The 23,827-nt window shown below is 30.5% G+C and overlaps 1 protein-coding gene across 1 annotated transcript; it reads left to right on the top strand.

Moving 5' to 3' along the window:
* Positions 1–1,321: 1,321 nt before the first annotated feature.
* LOC132723480 (organic cation transporter protein-like) lies at positions 1,322–14,885 on the top strand. Its single transcript, XM_060708210.1, has 10 exons — positions 1,322–1,428; positions 7,365–7,657; positions 8,868–8,998; positions 9,437–9,667; positions 10,534–10,730; positions 11,372–11,602; positions 12,469–12,603; positions 13,472–13,672; positions 14,400–14,472; positions 14,751–14,885. The coding sequence occupies exons 2-10, from the start codon at positions 7,402–7,404 to the stop codon at positions 14,883–14,885; spliced, it is 1,590 nt and encodes a 529-aa protein (XP_060564193.1). The 5' UTR covers positions 1,322–1,428; positions 7,365–7,401.
* The last annotated feature ends 8,942 nt before the right edge of the window (positions 14,886–23,827 follow it).

Below are 23,827 nucleotides of genomic sequence, written 5' to 3'. Positions count from 1 at the left end.
AATAATAATATAAGTCTCTGGCTTTACATATTGACAGTTTGATATTGAAGCAAGAATTTCACAGATCATTAAAGAATGTCTTGACAAATTTTAAGACTATGTTAAAACAAGCTTTCTACTTTCTGATTAAAGTGACATTATGCTCATGTTTTCATAATTAGGCTGAGTTGAAACGACTACATATTATTTCAAAAGATTGACTGTTCTAATGATGATTGAACAACAATTGATATTTGAAAAAGTTTAGGAAAATTATAAATCTGCCTAAAAAATACAAAAAGACTGCCCCACTTTTTATAAAATGGACATTACAGGTAAATACCGGTGGATATTTACATATATTTCTTTTGGCTACACGAGTTTTGTTAACGTTCATGCGAAGTATACTTTGAAAGGAATTATGGCAAATACTGCATTATTTAACTTTCACCTGTTCATGCACTATATAATTATTTACCTTGGATGGGGATAATTTCGCAGTTTTTTTTTATCTATAGCCCCATAACACCTTAATATTTGGTTAAAACTTTGTTTAATTCTGTGTCTATATCCCCGAGAGTGTTCTTAGACGTTACACTGATAAATCTTGAACGGAGCTTTTTCAAAATTTGCTCAGCCTCTATCAATGTCATGTAAACTAAAAATGCTACTAATGGAAAGATGTTTTCAATGACAATAAAGTATTCACTACCATATACATTTTCACGTATAACGTTACGGTTGCGTAATAATTTTAAATTTGCCATTTTTACAGGTAGCCAACTAATAAAAAACCAACAGCAGAAGTCTCTAAATTATAGAAAATTTCGTGTACATAAACAGGCCACGTAATGACTTATAAAATAATACTTTTTATATTTGACCCTAACATAAAAAGTGAACGACTCGATAATTAAATATGTTGTTGTTTCTTTTAGAAATGTGATTCACATATAAAGTTTCTGTTCAAATCGTATTATAAATGTTAATGAAAGTGAACTGGTATACAAGGGGCACATTTTCAATAAATATTTCAAATACTGATACAAACAAAATCTTCATCTGAAATGTATCATTTTGAGATTCTTACAGTGTAAAGTATTTTTTTCTTTTTTATTTCTTTTTACAAAATTATAGCTAAATCAAATCTTTGAACTAAATTTATGAATGAGAAAGATGCATCACTCGCGTTAAAATGTTAAACGTTCCTAAAGAATTAACAAAGGCTGAGCAAGGACGGGTACTGTAACGGTCCTCTTTTTGAATTTCTGTTTTCAGTGAAAGGGAAGTACATTTATCCATACCCTTCCAAAAATAATTTATTGCGTAATGTTCTAAAAATAACCATTTCGCTGGTTCCCACTAAAACCTATAAATAACGTCAATGTCATGCAAAAAAAGGCAAAAAGGCAGGAATTCGCAGAGGGAACACGCTGTAAAGCATAAAAGGTAATTTTAGCTAGATGAATATTGTTTTTAGAGTGAATTACATGTATGAATTTCTATTTACATCAAAATTTAAATATTTATCGATAAAAATATTTAATTTTGATATAGTAAAATGTGATTTCTACTTTCAGTTCAATATCATATTTTTTGAAAACTACAAGGTGAAATGTTACTTAGACACTTGAGAAAATAAATAAACAATATATAACATTGCTAGATTGATCAAGAACTATTGGTAGGGTGCATTAAAATAAAATTATAGTAATATCTATAATTACAACAGTTACAAATCTAAATAATTAACACTGAATCTAATAATATTCATTTTCAGGCTTTAACTTTTTGAAAATTTTTACACAATTTTCCAAAATGCACAATTCCTGCCTAAAATACTTGTGAGACTCGACTACATATGTACATGTAGCTGAATCGAAAAAAATTCAGCTTATTTCTTAGACCTTGGGGTTGTAAATGTAAGGCAAGATTGAATGATAGAATATATAAATACGATATATTGAGCAAATTGCATGGATAAAAAGTAACTTAAATTTGTATTCATCGAATCATGTGAAGCTAGCTAGGCCCAACTTGCAATGAAAAAACCCATATTTTTCCCATTTTAAAAAAAAAAACAAAAAAGAAGTCAGTTGATAATTGAGCTAGCTGAGTTTTTAATGATTTTTTTCAAAAGTTATATATGATGATATACATCATAACTTGAATAAAACTTACAAGATTTTTCAGTTTTTTTTTTATTTAAATGTCTCAGACTTTTTAAAATGCCACTTAATTTTTCCAAAATAGCAACAGGGGGAATTTTTCCAAAAAAGCCTGAATCTGTAAGACTGGGTATTTACTGTGAACTCAGCTAAAGGTTTTAGTGGCTGTGTACAAGCAGGTATTTTGGAAACAAATCAAAACACCTACATTATGGTGCTTGGATAGACAAAAAGTATACAATCATCTCTCCATTTCCGTTTTGTTACATAATTTTATATGCTATTATATCTAACATAGCACATCCTTTTTAAAATGCCTTAATTATTTTTCAATTATAAATAAATCTAAATAATTTCAATATTCAAATTTTAACTTTAGAATTTTGATTTAAAAAAGAGCTTTAATAAGTTTTTTTTTTCAAGTTTCAATTAAGTTTATTGAATATTCATTATCCAAGTTTAAATACATGTATAAGTATATCCCAATACAAAAACATGAGACAAATTTATACATTTCAAGGATTTTTTGGGCTTATTTTATAGCCGTTTTTGGGTCATATTCCCAATTGAAAATAGTTACTATATTATTTTCCCAATCTACAGGAATAAATTCCCAATTGAAAGTTACAAAATAAAAATATTGAATAAAAATTCTAAAATCTTTGAAAATAAGGGTTTTTTTCACTGTAATAGTGCTTAAATGTTTGAAGATGCCATCCTAGACAGTGATTGTTTGCATTCATTTAAACATTGCAAAATTTTAATGCATTTTTCCCCCCAATTTTTAACAAAACACCACTGAAATTCCCATTTCCATGGGTATGGGTCATGTTCCCAAAATCCTGAAAAAAATCCCTGCATTTGAACTGTTAAATAAATAATATAACAGTCACATGAACATGTTAGGGCAACACTCGGTATGAATATATTAGATGTAAAGATATATTTGGGCTTATCCATAATGACCTACTATAATTCAAGAAAAACAATTTAATCTGTGTCTTGTCGGGGACACTAAAATTGAAAAATTGGCCTGATTATTATTGTTGTTGTGGTGTAATCTATTTTTAATCATGTTAAGGAAATATTTTAATACTAATCAGCTTTAGATTTATAAACATATCATAATAATATGTACTTACAAGCATGTCAAAGTTGTCTAAGGATATTAAAAAGTATCAACTTTTGATTTTAATAGGTTCCGACTTGGTTAAGGCTGATTATCAATTTCCTAGTCTTTTAATCAAACAAACCATACATTATTTCTTATGAGAAGTAATACTCAATATGGCTTTAAGCATAATTGGTATGAAAACGTATCTTTTTTCTTAAAAAAATTCATTTTAAAATCAGTCATATTACTAATATATACTTTATATGAAATACATTTAACTTTGAACAAGAAGCATCAGTCAGTAAGTCTTATTGTATATTTTAGACTTAAGTAACATCAAGACCAATTATTATCTTAAAACAAACAACATATAACATACATGTAAGCAAAGTTCAGGTGCTAGCTGGGAAACTATTTATGTGAACAATAAATATTATTTTTCTGTATTTGAGGATTTTTAATTCCATCACTGTGAAAATAAATGAAATAGCAGGCATTTTCCTAGTCATTTTGGGGAAAAAGGTAACTTGAGAGAGTAAGTATAATTTTGATTTTGAAGAGACGTTTCTGTTTATTATGAAAATGGATATTCTATGCTTCTAATTTTCTTAAAGGATTTGTTTTTTTTTTAAAGAAGAAAATTTTCATTTTTATCAAAAGTGTATTATTAAAAGTGTACTGTAGAAAAAAATCAGTTAAACACCAGTCCATTTGTCTGTTTTAGCCTTCAAATGTTCTATGTAAATCAATAAATTGTTATTACAACATATTGCGCAATTTCAAAGCAACCAGTCTATATACATTTACTGTTCTTAATACAAAATGTAGTTGATATTGATTAATCTGTTGGGTTGCCAGTTTGTAAATCAATATTCACACAGGAAACTTTATCTTAAATGTTAATCAATGAACTGTTACAGTGAAGTTTACGTGTTAAATAAATCGTTAAGAATTTTTCAATTATAGTATCGAAATAATATCCTGGTCGGTATTAAAACTTTACTTCCCTTTCGTAGAAAATATTTTGTTCCTTTCGTAGAAAATATTTTGTTCAGTGTAAATCAATTCATAATAAGGATTGTTAAAAATTTTTTGTCAGGTAAGTTAGCTTGAATATTATTTAAATTTTTCGTTTTCAAAAGGAAGTATGTTACATTATTTAATATGTTTTCTTTTTAAAAATATATAACTTTTCAATGTACATGTAATAGGCCAGCTTTAAAATTATCTTTGTTTCCCCTAACTGTTTAGGTAGGGTAGGTAGATTTTTTTTTATTCAATTTTTTTTATTGAACATAATTTATATCAGATTCATAATTTTGAAAAAAAAAGAGAATTCTTAGCATCTTTTTAGAATCAAAGTTTCAAAGTTCTAGTATAGTTACAAAGCAAAGACATTTGATATGAAGATGGGCATATCATAATTGTCACACAGACACACAGATTTTGCTAAATGTCATATTGCATATATTGAAATATGCCTCTGACATTTGATTTTTGTTGTTCAGGAACAGATGGATGGGAATGTTTTGAATGCTAAGTATCATTTATCTGTCTGTTTTAAATTGTTTCATTTTCTCCCAATTTATATTCTTTTATCTGTTTTGTGTCATCCACCCAATCAGTAATCTATCTGTTTTTTGTCATTATCCTCCCAATTATGTCATTATCTACAAAATTTTATTTACGCTATCAGATTTATGTCATTATCCTCCCAAAGCTCATTACTCAGTAATATCTGTTTTATCATAAACCATTATCTGCCCAATCTCATAACTCTATCTGTTTTGTGTCATTAACCTCCCAATAACATTACTTCATCTGTTATGTGTGTCATTATCTTCCCAATCACATTACTCTGTTTTTGTGTCATTATCTTCCCAATCACAATACTCTGTTTTGTGTCATTATCTTCCCAATCACATTACTCTGTTTTTGTGTCATTATCTTCCCAATCACAATACTCTGTTTTGTGTCATTATCTTCCCAATCACATTACTCTGTTTTTGTGTCATTATCTTCCCAATCACTTTACTCTGTTTTTGTGTCATTATCTTCCCAATCACAATACTCTGTTTTGTGTCATTATCTTCCCAATCACTTTACTCTGTTTTTGTGTCATTATCTTCCCAATCACAATACTCTGTTTTGTGTCATTATCTTCCAAATCACATTACTCTGTTTTTGTGTCATTATCTTCCCAATCACAATACTCTGTTTTGTGTCATTATCTTCCCAATCACATTACTCTGTTTTTGTGTCATTATCTTCCCAATCACAATACTCTGTTTTTGTGTCATTATCTTCCAAATCACTTTACTCTGTTTTTGTGTCATTATCTTCCCAATCACAATACTCTGTTTTGTGTCATTATCTTCCCAATCACATTACTCTGTTTTTGTGTCATTATCTTCCCAAACACAATACTCTGTTTTGTGTCATTATCTTCCCAATCACATTACTCTGTTTTTGTGGCATTATCTTCCCAATCACAATACTCTGTTTTGTGTCATTATCTTCCCAATCACATTACTCTGTTTTTGTGTCATTATCTTCCCAATCACTTTACTCTGTTTTGTGTCATTATCTTCCCAATCACTGTACTCTGTTTTTGTGTCATTATCTTCCCAATCACATTACTCTGTTTTGATTCATTATCCACCAAATCTCATGACATCTGTTTTGTGTCATTATCCACATGTTTTTGTTTTGTGTCATAATGTCCTCTCAAACTCAATACTCTTATCTATTTTGTGTCATTATCCACCTATCCATTATCCTTTAGTTTATCAAGGCACTTTGCAATAAACAAGACTTGTTAAATAAGAATGAGAAATAAAGTGAAACCATTTTAAATTGTAATGTCAGCCAATATCACAGGTGTCTTATTTGCATACATTTTGTATTTTATTGATTTTACAAAACATTGCCACACTGTGAGATTGCATTAACTTTATAATAACATTTTTATAGCAATATCAATATTTTATAGAAATATTAATATTTTATATAGCACAATATACAAATGTAAATACAATAATGCATATTGCTATAAGAACAATAGACTGCCTTTTAATTGAAATACTTATCAATCTGCCATTTAAATAGATAAAAAATTTTTTTTATCACAAACACAAATTATTATTTGAAAAATGTCAAGGCTTTTGTGTACATGATAAAAATGAAAACATCTTGTAAGGACTTGCATAAAAGGTCAGATTTTTGTTTTTCTGTATTAAGGTAAATACATACTTTAAAGCTTGTCTCTTAAGAAATTTAAGATTGTTTTTCTTGATTTCACATCTGACACCAGTCTTACCTTGAATTTTCAAGGGTGTAAAGTGGGAAGCAAGCTTATATAGTCAAAGGAGTTTAAAAAAATGTTCTTGCTTGCCAAGCAAATAAAAATCACGCTGAGGATCTGTTACTCCTGCTGAGTATGAACAATATCTGATTGAGACACTTCGTTTGTGAACCCATCCTCCACTTAATATCAAATATGAACTTGCCCATCCTTTAAATCTGGGCAAGTCCATTAATGATTTTTAGGGAAAATTGCAAAATATATACTAAATTTACTAAAGCATAGACTATTAAATATGTGTGTAAATCTGCATAATATTCACTGGCTGAATTGGATTTGCCCTATCTAGAAATAGAACCAGATTAATATTCAATGACCATAGGCCTACAGCATAGACTATTAATTATGCGTATGCATAAAATAATTGTAGCATTTTGTTCTTTATGTCATATTTCTCAGTTCAAATCTCATTACTTCACAATAATAGTAAAAGATTGCACCACAAAAGTAAGTACTTGAATTACTTTTATTTGTGTATCCATATGATATTGAGATCTGACATCATCTATTAAAAATAATTTACATAATAACAATTATGGTCTTGGAAGATATTCTAGGCACTTTGTCAACCATTGTTGTATATGCAGATTTTTTCTTGCATATTAGATTTTTGTTTCCTTTAGTTATTCCAGTGTGCCTGTCGGTACGCCGCCCAATGGACACGGTACCCAATCCAAACCGCATCATATGACCGATTTTGTAAATCTCAAACAATGATATCAACATTTTTTATTTTCAGATTTTCCCTCAGATATTTAAAGTAATAAACTGCAAAAATGAAAGTTCAGATTGAGGTACTACTTTCTCAGCTTGGGAATCCAGGGCGTTATCAAGTCTTCATATTCCTACTCCTGTGTCTGAACTACTTTCCTTTAGTTTTCAATCATGTGATCATGGCATTTTTTGGATCCAGACCAAAGCATCAGTGTCATTCAAGTGCTTACTTGGCTGGCTATATGACAAACAGTATATCAAACTTTAATGATGTACAGCTTAATTATACAGTGCTGGGAACCAATGCCTCAGATGTTGGTAAGTTATTACAGTCTTAATGTCAAACTCCTTACAGTGATTACCTCCCTCTACAGATTATAGTCACTGCCTTCACAGACGTCTCACATGATGATGAAAGTCACATGACGTAAAGTCGAAATTCAAATGTAAATATCGACCGTTACATAGAAAATCTAACGTCATTTTTCTCTTTCTGTTTTATTTTTAACTTTTTGTACCTACGTCCGTTATATTTAATCAAAAAATTATCAAAAGTATACAAAATAATGAAAAATGAATTAAAAAGCTATAAAATATAAAATATCCAAATATTGATATTTCAATGTTTGTAATGGCAGAGATCTCTGTACTGATAAGGGGAGATCACTGCATAGGAGATTGTCTTAATGTAGTAATAAAAAAAGCTGGTAGCTTGAATTGCTTGACCCTTATTAGCATTATTTTGTTTTGGCATTTTTAAACAGACAGTGGAATGGTTACGTATTTAAGAATTTTTCCCAATTTAAAAGTCCATCAGATTGTAACTGACTAAAAAAGTTTTATTTTCATGCATAAAATGTTTGGGCTAGCAAATTTTTTGTCTGCAAATTGCTACTTTACACTAAAGATGTAAATAAGTCTTGAAGATGAAGATGTTTCCATAATAAGTAACCCTTATCTTAGTGACTAGTGAGTGTGAAAATGATTAGCCATTTGTAACCATCAATATAGAGCCAGGCCGGCCTGAATATACATGTAGTCTGACCAGGCTTTATACTATTGGCAAACAAACTTAAAATTTTCATTGGGATTTCAACCAATTTAATAATTGACTGTTCCAAAAGGTTGAAAAATCCATATAGGTTTAAAGGCCCATTATGCCTCAGAAACAAATAAATTTTTACTTCTTTAGAAAGGGCAAACATGAATTTCATAATGTTTAAATGATAGTTTTAGAAAATGTTAGATATTTTTGCCTGAAGAAAGTAGTGATAAATATGAATAGTGTGTCATAAAAGAAGCAGATTGTAAATTTCTATACAAAATACTAGTCACTATAACTGCACTTATTGCCAAAAAGCAACAGAACAAAAAAAGATGATTCAAGTAATTGGCATATGAGTATAGCTTATTGGATTCTATAAAAGTACATCAAACTTTAAAAAAGCTGTTGAGAAATAGAAATTATACATTTCTGAGACATAATGGGCCTTTAAAGAAAAATAAAATCATGTTTTTATGGTTGCAGGTCATTTTGAAAGCTGCAGTGCGAGCTATTTGTATGCCGGGAACCAGAGTATGTCAATAGTTTGTCCAGAGAGTGATGAGAGTTTTCTGATATACCAGAAAAGGGAACAAGAGTCTACAATAGTTACTGAGGTAAGTAACACACAATCTGTGAATAGAAAGCAACATAATTGATGGGCGTTTTAAGTTATGATTTTATTCTATTATTATTGCATTTGTTTTGCCTATTATAATGTTTGTGGTTTTGAAAATTTGTTTCTAGGCTAAGCTGACACATGGCAATATTTTGAATTTGGTAATTAAGTTTTTTTAAAAATGCTGTTTCTTTATTTTTTTGGTCACACTAAAACTGTTAAGGTCATATGACCACTTTCCAGTCTTACTGATGGAGGAAGACTTCAAGTGCCCCTCTGTGCATTATTTCAGACACAAGCGAGCACTTGAGTAGAACCATAGATATTCCGACTATTTTTATTGAATAAGTATAAGTGGTTCAATTATGAGGGAATATTATAATGTCATTCTTGTGTGGTAAATGTGTGATAAAGTTTAATATGGTTATATTTTCAGTGGGACTTGGTGTGTGGTAAAGCATATTTATCATCTGTGGCAACAACAATCTATTTCTGCGGAGTCATGGTGGGTGGGGTACTGTTTGGACATCTTGCGGACAAGTTTGGCAGGAAGCCTGTCATGATGATATCCCTGATTATGCCAGTTGTTGTTGGAGTTGCTACGTCCTATGCACCATGGTACTCAGTGTTTGTGACACTGAGATTTGTTCAAGGTGTTTTGATGCAGGTAAATGCTTATTATGAGTTGATGACAAGGATTTTACGTTTATACCTTTTAAACAAGTCAGATTTTAGTGAAGAACCTGTTATTAACCTACATAAGAATAAGACAAAATGCTTAAAAAGTTTTAAATTAAAGTATTCTAAACATTACTTTAGTTTTTCATAGCAAGATATGACATTTTATTCATATTTTAGTTGTACCTTTGCATGCTTTGATTGCTATGTTCCCAATCCATTCAAAGTTTAAAGCAGCTTGCCTCCAGATTCATGCTGAGTTTCGTGAAATTTTTTAAAATGTATTAAAAAGTAAAATATTGTAAAGTGAACAAAGAAAATAATTTTTACAATGCGATAGCCATTAAAACCCATGTAAATAACAAAAATCTTGGTAAAAATATGTTAAAATAGCCCTTACTGCGTTAGTAACGCAGGAGAAATATTGTTAAAAATATTGGAAAATCTGTCATAAATCGCACATAACATGGCAATTATTACTTTTATCTTAAATCATTTTACTTTTCTTAAAATGTCAGTACTTTTTCTCTAGTTTGATTTTCTAGAAATATTTCGGTTAATCTGGAGGCATGCAGCTTTAAAGGATTTCAGTATCAGAATTATAAAATTGATTTATTATCAAAGAGCTTGGTCAGGTTTCAATGAAGTGTATGCTGGTACTACTATTGTATGTCAGTTTATTTATGCAATCACATATGACTTTCTGCAGTTGGCTACACAATTTAAGCCTTTTGACATATAAACCCTGCAAAATAATCAATCACCAGGACAAGTCCATGAAATTTACATAAAGTATGGTAAATTTAATGTACATATTGTTATGGTGTATATTTTATTATTGTTCTTCATATGTAGGGTTTACAAACTTCAACATACACTCTAGCCATGGAATTATTCCTGCCGCAATACAGAAGTTACGCAGGGGCTATCCTCGAGTGTTTCTGGGGACTGTCCGTCATGACTGTTCCGTTTCTAGCGTACCTGATTCCCAACTGGCGCCATCTACAACTTGTAATTTCACTTCCAAGTGTTGTGGCCGTGTTCTATTTTTTGTGAGTATGAATTTGACAAAAGAAAAAGATCTTGTATATTAAAGAAAATCATAAAAACAAATTAAAAGTATAATTTAGATATTTTGAAGAAAACAAAACATAGGGTCTTGCATATTGAGAACAGTATTCTGAAGGTCCCAGGCTTGACCTAGTTTACCTTTGGCTTTGTAGCAAAGTTCAATTCTTCAAGCCTGATTTAAAGACATTTCAAGGAGAAAATATCATAATAGGGTCATGTTTGGGAATTATTGCTAGTGTATTTCTGAGAACTTTGAAATTCTTTTCATTATAGAACCATGTAACTGTTGCACAGTTTAATTTGATTTATTATGAAATTTTGTAAGAATTGTAGAATGTTATTTGAATTTTTTTTGTTCATAATTGCCATTTCATTGTATATTATTGATATAACTTAAATTTATCTAAGGATCAGTAACAATGTTTTCAATCCTCAATATTTACTGAATCCAAAAATATTTTCCAGATTGGAAAGGTATGTAGAGATATTTCAGTTTTACACATTTTTTGACCCTGATGAAGGCTATTGAATAGCTGAAACATAGGTCTAAAATAATTTGACTGAAACATGCCCAACTTTATTTTGTCTGTTTCACATCCTTTATTCTTTACTTTTCTTGCAGTGTAATCCCAGAATCTTTGAGATGGCTGATCCTGAAGAATAAAGTAGAAAAAGTTGAGGCTCAGCTCAGTACGATATCAGCCTGGAACCGGATCGATTTTCCGCACAATGCCTGGGAGGATTTGAAACTTCAGCTGGGTACCATGATAAAAGATGTAAAACAGTATTCAATGCTTGACTTGCTGAAAACACCCAAGTTAAGAAAGAGAAGTCTTGTATTGTTCTATCTATGGTAAGATATTTATTTGTCTTTATTAAAATATTGTAGGGACCTATACAACTCAGTTTGGGTGAAGGGGCCACTGTGGCTATTTGGTTATGGTTGCCTACTTTAAAACATTGGCCCCTCACTGCTGATAGTTCAGATCCCATCTCTAAGTGAGGAAGCTAACCAGCTAGTTAACAGTAGGTTGGTTGTTCTACTAAGGTGCCTGCTTTTAAAGAGGCACCAGAGTTCTTCCTCCACCAGTAAAACTGGGAAGATATTGTATGACCTTTCTAGAGTTGATGTGACTTAAAATCCATCAAAAACAAGCAAACAATCTGGGTGGCAGCAATTGTGTAACACTCGATAAAAGGTTTGTCTATACCACCACTGATAACTTTATACTTGTATTTTAAGAAGTACTTTTTACTTGCTAATTAAGCAAGATCTATAACTCTAGCTGTAAGTTTTGCTAAATTATGCCCCTTTTTGAAATTCCTGTATGACTTTTGTTTTACAATAGAATATTCAGCTGTGCTGTTCATATTTAATTAGGACTGTTATTTGTTTATAATACAATATAATTGTTATGTTGCTTTTCATTGGATAAGCATGACTTGTATATAATCTATATACAACTGTTGCCAATTTATGAATTTATTTCATTTTTTCCTCAAAGAAGTTTGCTGTATTATGAAATTGATATAAAGATGCTTGTTTGTATGTATGTATTCTTGGCCTCATGAGGGTCCATCCGCCCTTTCAGGCACTGAGAGTACGGACCCCAGACATGTCACCATGCCCTTTAATTTTATTATAAACCAAAAGACTAAAATTCCTAAAAAAACATGAAAAATTCAAAGGGAATTTCTAAAAATGACCTATTTTTTCAGGTTTGCTATATCAATTGGTTACTATGGTTTGACATGGCAACTGACAAGTCTCCCTGGAAACAAGTATTTGAATTTCTTCATCGCTGGTTGTGTGGAGTTTGTGGCATATACTCTTGTTATTTACATCACAAAAAGGTAGAATATTTTTTATAATAATTATGCATGTGTTAGACGTTGTTATAACACATAGGTGTACTAAATATTATTAATCTTGTTATTGTATGATGCTGGTCTTTCTTTATGGAAAAACATGTCCAGAAAAAAAGGAAAATAAACTCTTATACATCTAATCTAGAGCATGAAATGCAAAAATTCTGGCTCAAATTAAAATGTTTGGTGAAAAGAGTGAAGATATATTAATGGTGTTATTGCAATAAAGGGAGATAATTTTCCACAATAGCTTGTATACTATCCAAGTTTTCAAAGACCTTGTTTAAGAAATTGATGTTGTTATTTGTTGTGCATCTGTTAATTCAGTTTAAGATGTGTATTAATATTCTAAATTCATGGCAACCGTTACAATGTGAAAAAAATGATAGACTTTTTTGTAGTGATAGGAAAGAATTGATATTTAAAGGAAAGGCAAATTCATATACATGTATCTATATTTTTAGGTTTTTATTATTTTATTTTTAAGCTGAAATCTATCACTTAACTTTAACTTAGTTTCTCTTTGGAAAAGAGAATCATAAACAAGCCTAACAGTACAACTTGTATATAAAAGCCTAACTTGTAAAACTTGTATATAAAAGCCACCCAAGGGAGAGACAAAATATGGCCTTGATAGGCAAGTGGTCTGTATTTGGATGTTATTTATTCCATTTTATCAATGAAGGGTTATCAGAATGTGGCTTTTTTGCAGTGTTATATTTATTCAGAGGTGGCCTTCAACACAGGCTTTACTGTGCTTTAGAATTTGGAATAGAAATATTTTTGTATTGATCAAAATTTTGGTGAAGAAAAAGTTATGGAACTTTGTTAATTTGCAATTATGTTGTTTCAGGTTTGGACGTAAAAGGCCTCTTCTTATATACTTTATGTTGGCCTCCTTATTCATGATCAGTGCAGGAGTTATCCCCTTTGCTTTCGCTGACGTCAATGTGTACATTACCAGTGGTCTTGCTATCGCTGGAAAGTTTGCTATGGGGGGTCTGTTTAGTGTTATATTTCTATACACATCAGAGCTGTACCCTACTATTGTAAGGTAAGTAATAATGAAGCTTTGCATCTTAGAATATCTTGTCACCTTGGTGAAGTAATGGGTTAAATCCTTCTAAATTTAATAGGAGTTAACCAGTTATTGCACATAGATGATGATCTGTCATTTTTTCTAAATTTATTAGTTAAATTGACACTGTTATAGTGATTGGAGTATTTTCAACAAACCTCCAGATGTCACCCAGTAGCCTTTTTCTGAGACACAAACATTTTCACATGATCATGAATAACAATTAGTCAGCTGGGAAGATTTCTCACTAGAAAACATTCTGTGTTTGCTGCAGGATTAAAATCTACAATATTTTGAATTATTTTGTTGTACTGTTAGTACAGGATGTGCACAGGGCCTGAAAGGTCGTTGAATTTTATAGGAAACTGGTTGAATTTTGTTTAGTTATCTATGATTTCCTCTAACAACTTGTATGTTTTTAAACAACATTGACTTGTGGTTTAAACCAGAATGTTTGAAAATTCTTATTGTAGAATTTGGTTTCTGGGTTTAAGCTTGGGTTACACCAATACAATACAATACAAATTTGTACAAATTTGAAAACTATATGTTGAATTCATATCACCTTTTAAAGTCCTCTTACAATATGACTGATACAGAATAGATTATTTCTGCTTCTTGGACCTAGAAGTAAGTGGCGAACTGAAAAATTGTTTTAAAGAAAACACTGTATTACGAATATATGGTTATGTTTTGTTTTTAGAAATATTGGAATGGGTAGCTGTGCTTTCTGGACCAGAGTAGGTGGAGTAATTGCACCTCAAATTATTGTTCTGGTAAGTTTTTTACTGTGAAATATGAGCAATAAAATATCAGCTAAATGCATAGAAAGTTAGTTGGAGTTATAATGTCCATATTGGTTTTTGATTCCAGTTTCTAAGTCAAATTATTATGAAATAATACAAAAAAAACCTATTTCTAGTTTCTTTTACGAGTAAATTTTGTTTGTTGTAGACTTAATTTTTTGATTTGAAGATTGCAATACCTCTTTATTTTCAGTTTAATTGAAGTATTTCCATATTAGGTAAAAAAATTTATGTTTTTTTTTTTGTAGAATCACTTTAGCAACAAATCTATGCCCCTCATTCTTTTTGGATTGGTTACACTGGTTGGTGGATTTCTCAAAATTCTTTTTCCCAGAGACGTTTGGCCCGGAAAGGGTTTCCTGAAAACCCTTAAAAAGATGTAGGGGCAGTCGGGTTTCCCTTTAAAAAACAACATGGGCCAGGGGAAAAGGAAATAAAGTCGTTAAACCCTTCAACTCCAGGCTCTGAGATTAAACATGAAAATGTTTAAAATTTATAAAAAGAGACAGAAGAAAAATAAAAATAAAGCTTAACAGGTTTTATCTTAATTATTTATCAAGTATTTCAAATGAAAAAAATTATGGACAGTAAATATTTTATGGAAAGCTTGTGTCTTTATAGGGTGTCAACAATTATGTAGTGGAAGTCTGTTTTAAGAAATACTATAAATAGTGAAGATAATACTTGTTATTTTATGTTAAAAGGTTTTACAAAGGAAGTGTAAGGTAAAAATCACTGTTATGAATGGTGTGAGGTGTACTAATGAGATGGGTGGGGTAACCTTTTCCAAAGTTACTGTGTATAGAAGGTATATGATAAATGTAACTTGGACTAAATAGGTATATCACAAAAAATCCTTACTTTGATGGCTGCAAACATACAAACAAATCTGTAACTATGTTGATCCCACAAAACACCCTAGGATCAATTAGAAGAAATTCAAAAATGGAACATTTGCTTGAAGTGTTACAAGATGAAATTGAAATGAAGTACATTTACTACAAATTAAGAATTGCACTGATTGTTCTGCTGAATTATCTTTAACTTTTTGAAATTTTGGTATTCTGATTTTGTGAAATTTTCTGGATCCATTCATTTTCCACTACTAATATACCTGACTGTACTAAAGTTATATGGTAGAAAGTTAGTCGAAGTAAGTACATCTTGTATGTGATAAAAAGCATGGAGCATTTATAAGAGTCAATATGGTATTTGAATTATGTATACATTGCTTGCCCGGTATTAATACCGTATTTGTTTCGTAACAACAAAGGGGCTTTGATTTTTACCTTACACTTCATTTGTAAAATGGTAGTATCAGTTGCGCTGTTTTGGGGACATTATTCCTATATCGAGTATTTGATAGCGGAAATATCAGGGATAATGTCTTTATAAAAACAAAAGATAAATTAAAATAAAAAAAATAAAATCTTCTAAAATGAAGATAGAAATAGTTAGATGTTGGTAGAAGTTACATTTGGTAGTTATGTTGGCGACTGCAATATTTGTTTGATAGCATAACTTCAAAATGTTTCATTTAAATCACACAAATGTGTGCTCTATTGGTCAAGTGATTTTTTTTTTTTTAGTTCATTATTTTAGATGATAGTACACATTAAATTTAGAAATGGGGCTCCTCATAAAATCAGTTATAAGTATTTGAAAGTTGTGCTTGCTTGCTCATATCTTCACATTTGAAGGGGGTGGGGGGTGCAGATTTTCATTGCTGAATTTGTGATTATAGACAGTTCAGTCAGCAGGGAAAAGGCCTGTTGTGGTCCGGTCCAATAGTTAATGCAAAATATATCAATCACTGTTAATTTCATATATCCTATTATTTCATATATTTTACAATTAGGCAGAATTTATTATTATATACATGTATTATTAAAAGCAGGCAAGTGTTTGCATTTACCCTCCAAAATTTTATATAATAGACTTGTCTACTATGGAACAGTCTATTTTGATTACCAGGGATTTTAAACATGACAAATTGATGAAAATAAGCAGACGGCAGTATTGGTTTTGGTCAGACAGCACAAATATGCAGAGATTTTGGTCTCTATACCATGTATACTGTTGGCATAGATAAATCCATATTTCCAATGTTCTATGATTAATTAAAACACGTAGATGTATAGTATTTTTTGTGTGATTCATCTAGTTTTAATTGTTTCGACTTCCACTTTTGTATATTTTGCATGTTCAAATAACAAGCATGTTTGTAATTATGCAAATACAGTCAAACTTTGTTCGGTCGAACTCTGAGGGCCTGTGCAAATTTGTTTGAGAGATCGGTATTTCGAGCCAACAGAATACATCATTGCTTGTTCAAAAGTATGTTTGTACTTATGCAAGTACTGCATATATGGACTTTTGTTGCCATGGCAACATATGCTAAAAATCAATAAGAGACTTAATTTTTGGTATTTCCATAAATTACTTTGTATTAATTAATAAAAAAATCACAAGGGTCCTGCAGACAGCTTGTTACTGTCACAGTAAATTTATTCAGTTAAATTTACATTTAAATTGGTCTGGTTTTTAAATTGGTACAGAAAGTAACAAATAAGTCGGTCATTAAATGTATAAAAGTGAAAAGATTTGACCTTTTATATGGTGAGTTTATCATGTATGGTGGGGAATTGGTGCCAACTTTTTGTAGTGATAAAAAAATATGAATTTTAGAAAAAAAATGTTTAGTACAAATAAGTTTAAATTTATGACCAATGGAGCACACAGGGAAGAGGTTGTAGAAAAAAAATCTGCGACCATGTGAAAACTAAAAAATAAAAAGTAAAGTTTGTCATTTACATGAATATGTCCCTGTGGATGAAATGTCCAAACAGAAAAATGGACACTGTAGTATAATCTTTGCATTTCATTTTAGGCCACTCATGGTTTTTAACCTGATAAAATGATTTTATTGTCTGTGAAATATACAGGTGCAAACATTTTTGTAAATGACAAACAGTACATATAAAATATGCCAGCATTTAACTAGTTGAATTATACCAAAACAGTGTAATGATACTTTTGTTGTAAATAGATTTTTGAGTCTTTAATAATGTTTAAGAAGACTTTCTTTTGTTTTTCTTGTCTTCTGTAGGTCTAAAAAATATTGTGTATTTAATTTGTGTATCTAATTGTGTAATTTGTGTATCTAATTTGTGTATCATATTTGGGTATCTAATTTGAATTCTGTTGGGTCTAAAATAATATAGTATAATTACGTGTATTTTCTTTTTTTTTTTAATTTTGGCTCACCTCACTATTTTTAGTTCCAAATTTTAAGAGCAATTTGGTTTGCTGCTTTTAGCAGTGCATGACATTTGTGTCGTACTATATAATAAATACAAATATACATGTAATACTATATTTTATATTTATATATTTTATTTTAACTTACATAAAAAAAACTAATTACTATAACTATACATATTGCTGACAAAGCAAAATTAGTTTATGTATATGGAAAATGATTCATAATTTTGGAACTGTAATAAGATGTCAAATATAAAAGGTTTGTAAGAAATAAAATTGATGACAATTCTCGGACATAATGGACCTTTAAATGCTCATGAATCAATAGTTGTTTAGACCACAACCATTCCATCAAATTTCAACATTTCCACAATATATTTTTGTGAAATCGTCAGAGTTACATGTTTTACATTATTTTTCTTCTGTAATTTTGTTAGCAATATAAAATATATATTTTGCTAAATTTAAGACTTTTAATTAAAGTTTCTATGACAACTAAATACCGGTACTGATAACATTTTTGATGTTATGAGAAATATTTTATTATTTTATTTGCATATATTTTATTATTTTATATACTGTACATGTATTACAGAATGAACAATAGTTTATCATGAACTAATATCACCATTATTATATATGTTTGGACTGTTTTGCACTGAATCTCACTATAGCATTGTTATTTATGTCCACATTTTTGTTTGTGGCATTTTTGTTTCAAAATCTGTGATTATAAGAAACACATTTTGTTTTTAACAAAAAATGTTACATAATATTAAAGGGACTCGACTGAGGGTTATTTTAACATGAAGGGACTTGAAATATTTTTTAGAAATGATTTGTATTCCATTTGATGTAGGTTTGTATAAACAACTTTTTATGCAAAATTTTAAGTCAATTTTATCGCACTCAATTTCCCCAGAGTAATTATTTTTATTCTGCAAAATAACCTAAAAATGAAAAACACTTTTCACTAAATCAAACTAAAAATTGTGCAAAAGAATCGATTTTCAATTTAACTCATAGTGTATTTTTCATTATTATCTTATTTAGATTTTTCTATTTTAAGTGCATAAGTTGATCTATGCAAAAATTTCAAATGTTATGTTTCCAGGCTTTTAGACCTCAGTGAAGTTCCTTTAAAGACAAGCTTTTAACTACATGTACATTATAGATTCAGATAAAATCCTGAAACATGGATCATACATATTAACATTATATGAGAAAAACGGTTGGTTTTATAGTTTTAAATGTGAAAAAAAGTTTTATGATTATCTCTTCAGATCTGTGGTTTTGAGTTTCTAATAAAACATTTGCATCTATAGTTTCTGTTTTCTCTTCAGTAGTGTAAAAGGTACAGTTTGTCTCTGATTTAATAGTGTAACAAATTGGAACAGAGAATGAGAAGTATTAATTATCTAAATTTTAACATAATATTTTTACTAAATAAAGATAATTTTAGATTTTTTTTATCACAACTGTTCATTAATCGGTCAAGTTAAAAAATATTGGGACGAATATAAAAAGAGAAATACATCCGTACAGTGACTTACCTTTGGCTCAAAATTCAATCTTTGGCTAATACTCCGGTGGACATTGCATTGATGTAAATTATCACCAATTTGTGCTTCAACATTAATTCTTTAAGATAGTTAAATCTTTAATTGCACTACTTGTATCTCCTTCTATCCCACACTTCCATGAACAAAAATCTCATTTGATTTATTGAAACCTTTGTTTTACAAAGTGCCATAATTCAATTATCACATGGGGTTATCGATTCATGCCGATATTGATGTGCAATGCTAGGTTATCAATACAACACAGTGCACGCTTTCTTTATCAAAGTTACAGACGGACACACAGACGGACAGACATATTCAACATGCAAATAACACAAATTAAACAATATGCAGTACGGTTCCGGTAGAGATCTGTAAAAAAGCCGGCTCCGTGGTCGAGGGGTTAGAGTCGATGACTTCTAATCCAGTTACCTCTCTGGCGTGGGTTCGATCCCCGTGAGATGCTTTGGTAGTTTAGTGCGGAGGAAGGTAGTCTAGTACTGGTGTAACTCTCCAGGAACGATGGTTAGGAAACTACCCGCCTGTATGACTGAAATACTGTTGGAAAAAAGGCGTAAAATGAAACAAACAAACAAACAAACAAACAAAAGATCTGTAAAGCGTCTTTAATGCGTTCAGTGTCACGTATCATGGTATAATGGGGGGGGGGGGGGGACTCACTCCATAAACGCGTGCTTACACTATATAGTAATAAAACAAGTACATATGTACTGAAATAGTAAAAAAACAGTGAAGCGTCAAATGTCATTCTAAATTTAGACATTGACAAAGTTCACCTGACCAAATGAAATTCACATAAATTCAGGTACATACATGTATTTATAATATAGTATAATTATAGTATTGAATAAAGAATTCTAATCTTATCTTGTATTTTAGACATAGTTGTTGGTATTGTGAAATTCTGGCAGGACTTGAACTGCTTATTGTGGTTTTAAAAAAATAGAATAGAATAAAATAGAAAAATTCTAAAGGTAAAAATAGTATGATTTACCAAATTTATTTTCTTTCGCGGATTATTCATGATTTGCGTAGTTCGGTCAATTGAAAATACAGGACGAAAAAAGGGAGAAAGTGTGTTTTCAATTCTAAATATAGACAGCATAGCAACAATGAAAAAGTGGATGTTACCATGTTAAGGTGAGAAATAGTACTTAAAGTATTTGCCAATCGGGCGACATTGCTTTTTTTTAAATTTGGAATTTACTTAATATAGGTCTTATAAATTTGCATAGATTCGATAAATTTACTTCATCTGTTGTCTGCATAAGGTTAATATAAGAGTGATCATTATCTCTAAAATGGTAATTTTCTAAATAGTTATTTCTCTCATCGCTGAAATACTCGCAGTACAACAGATGATGTGGTTCGTTACCTACAGAATTATAGTTACAAAGAGTGCACGTTCGTGCGATCTTTATACCGTGTTCCATCGTAACGTCCTGTTTCGGTTGAAAGTCGATGGTTACCTGTTCGGAATTTAAAAAAGTTAAATGGTTTGGAAATTTTACTCAAAACTACCAGATTTTAAACAAGAGGCAATGAGAAATGATCTATGAATTAATTTTTGACATATAATACAAGATGTAAGGCAAACTTAATCAGTAAAGTTTAATTTAGCACTTTTTTTTTTAGATATGAAAATTACCATTTTAACAAGCGTTTTTGTAGTATATATAAAAGGTTTCCGACGAACTCCGTGATAGTTATAACAAGAACTCCTGACAAGTTATCTTAGGAACCCCATCCATCGACCACGTGAGTCAGTATGTTTTTAAAGTATTTTTTATATTCCACTTAGTGTTTGAAGTTATTGTACTCGTATAACAAACCTTTGTTTGAAAGCTGCATTTGGTCGTGCCAGGTTTTTTTGAATTGGTCTATTAACGTCAATTTAATAACTTTATGGATAGATTTGTTTTTGTTTTGGTCTACCTACCGAGTTTAGAATTTCTTTAATTTTTGAGATTCATTTAGAAAACATAACATATATTTGTATAGTAATGAAGAAATTTTATGCTCTTTCCCCAGGAATAATATAGTTCAATACGAAAGCATAGTAGTTTTTTTACAATTTTTGATACGGTTAGTGTGCCTCGAAGCGTGTAAGGTGACGTGCTTTTACGCGCATTTGTTATTCTTCTTAGAAAATCATTTTTTTCCAAGTATGTCCCTTTTTTCAAAGCCGAACATTTCTGATTCATAAGTTAAAACAGGGAAACCGTATGTTGATAAAGTTTATTTGTCAGGTCAACAGATCAGGTCTGCATGCAGAAAACAATAACCATGGTTGAAATATAGAAAATACATTTTAATTTTTTTTAAAAATCACCTGTAGATAAGTAAAACATGTTCATGTATCAATAATTAATCTATTGCCGCTGACGTGTATTTTATGCATTTTTTATCATTCTTTAGTCTCTTGAAAAAAAAGATAATGATGAATTACTTATTACTTATAATTGCGATTTAGCTTTACATGTTTTTTTTTGGTGGGAGGGAGGGGGGGGGTATAAAAACAAATTTGCAATTTCGATACAAACAGCCATAATAAGATAATGACTGTTGGTGTATGCAGGTCGAATTTAGACGTTAAATACCTCTGAAACAGGTAGATATCTATTAAATAATGACAATGGGCTTATTATGCCACACAAATGAATAAATGTTTACTTCTTTAGAAAGGCATCTATGTATTTGATAACGTTCAAATAATGTTTTAAAAGCTATTAGATTATTGTTGCTTAGAAAAGTAGCGCTAAATGTGAGCTAAATACCAAATCTCTATCACGATTTGTCAAAAGCAACGGAAGGAAAAATTGGTTTAGGTCATTGGTCAATGAGTTACTATTTCGAAACTATAACATGTATGATTACACCAAAAAGGCCTTTGAAACATAAAATAAGAGCAGTAGTGAAGCAAACTTGGTCTTCACAGCTTTTTATTTTCTTCGGTTATCATTTATTGAGTGTTACTTTGATTTTATTTCCTCTTCAAATTTCGGATTTCGTGATAAACATGGAATTCCTCATTTTTACGGTCCCGATACATCAGAAGTGGCTCACTATTTATTGCTCTTATGCTTTTTTCCTTTTTAGGCACTATCAGCCGTCTCAAACTCTCTGTGTATTGCAGCTAAACATTCCTCCGTCTAAGTGATCGCATTGGTCTTCTTGCCTGTTGAAATTTGACAAACAAGACAAACAAATTGTTTGACTTTTATATCTTCGAAAAAAGACAAACAAAATTAACACACTTAAAACTTAATAAAAATATAATAAAACTATCAACTATAAATAAGCAAAAAATCAACAAACCATGATACAATTATCATTTATTTTTGAACATATTTTAACTTTTTAAGTGTATAATAGCTGCAGCACTTATATATATTTTTTAAAAATAAATTTCAGTCTTCATTTTCCACATTTATGCGTGGAATAAAATGATATTTTTTACATCGGCGGGTGGGTGGCGATGTTGTAATATATATTCGTTTTTCATGTGAATGCCATGTGTTTAGTAGAAGGTCGTCATTAAACAAAGTATGTACGGAATATATACCGTGGGTAACCGACGATGGCGTTAATTATGACGATAGGTCATCACGATATTGAAAAAAGGCGTGGAATGATCCTGGTGTATTTCCGACCATTTTCATGTTTGTACTATTCTTAGTTTTCTTTAGGCTGCTAGACTGCCAACTTCAGGCTTCTAGGCTGCTAGGCTGCCAACTTCAGGCTGTTAGGCTTTCAAAGTCTGGCTGCCAGGCTGCCAACTTCACGAACATTAAAAGTTCACTGTCACAGTAAACTTGTCTACTGTCTTTTGGGGGCTGGTAGTTGATATAACTAATTGTTTGCCTTAAGGAGGGTTATATTATTATGATTAACAAACACTTCTCAATTTCAAAGAAATAATCTAGTCCATTTTTTCAAGACAAATCCACAATAATGGTCAGCATATCAAATTTGTTATCACATATTTGTTCAAAAGAAACTGCAGCAACAGGCATTTTTATTTTATCATTGTGCCTTTGAAATAAAGAATGCTGCATTAGGTAATTATACATTGCCTAGAACAATAGTATACAGAATATAGTGGACAAGTACACCGCTGTCAAACAGTCATCCTTGCTGTATACTACAGTACATAAATAGCGCAACGAGAGCGGCTGCTTAACCCTAGATCCTTATAATAAAGACTGATTTTCTTACTTCATAAACTGCTCCGATAACACTTACTAATGAGGACCTTCTGAAACTTGGGAATATCATTCCACACAACTGTCAAGATCAAATTACAACTATCCTAACAGATGCTGATGCTGTTGAGCGTTTTGTCAAAAAAGTCAACAATAGACTAGAAGACTCGAGTTTTAAAGTAAACACTTCCAAGTGTTAATATATAATTCGACTGCTGACAATTCATAATTTTATATAGCTGTATTAACATTAAATAGAAATAGTTCCTTAAA

This window comes from Ruditapes philippinarum, unplaced genomic scaffold (assembly GCF_026571515.1).
Source record: "Ruditapes philippinarum isolate M1 unplaced genomic scaffold, ASM2657151v2 ctg588_1_1_1_1, whole genome shotgun sequence".
In the NCBI taxonomy this organism is placed as follows: Eukaryota; Metazoa; Mollusca; class Bivalvia; order Venerida; family Veneridae; genus Ruditapes; species Ruditapes philippinarum.
This window is presented reverse-complemented; position numbering and strand designations above follow the sequence as displayed.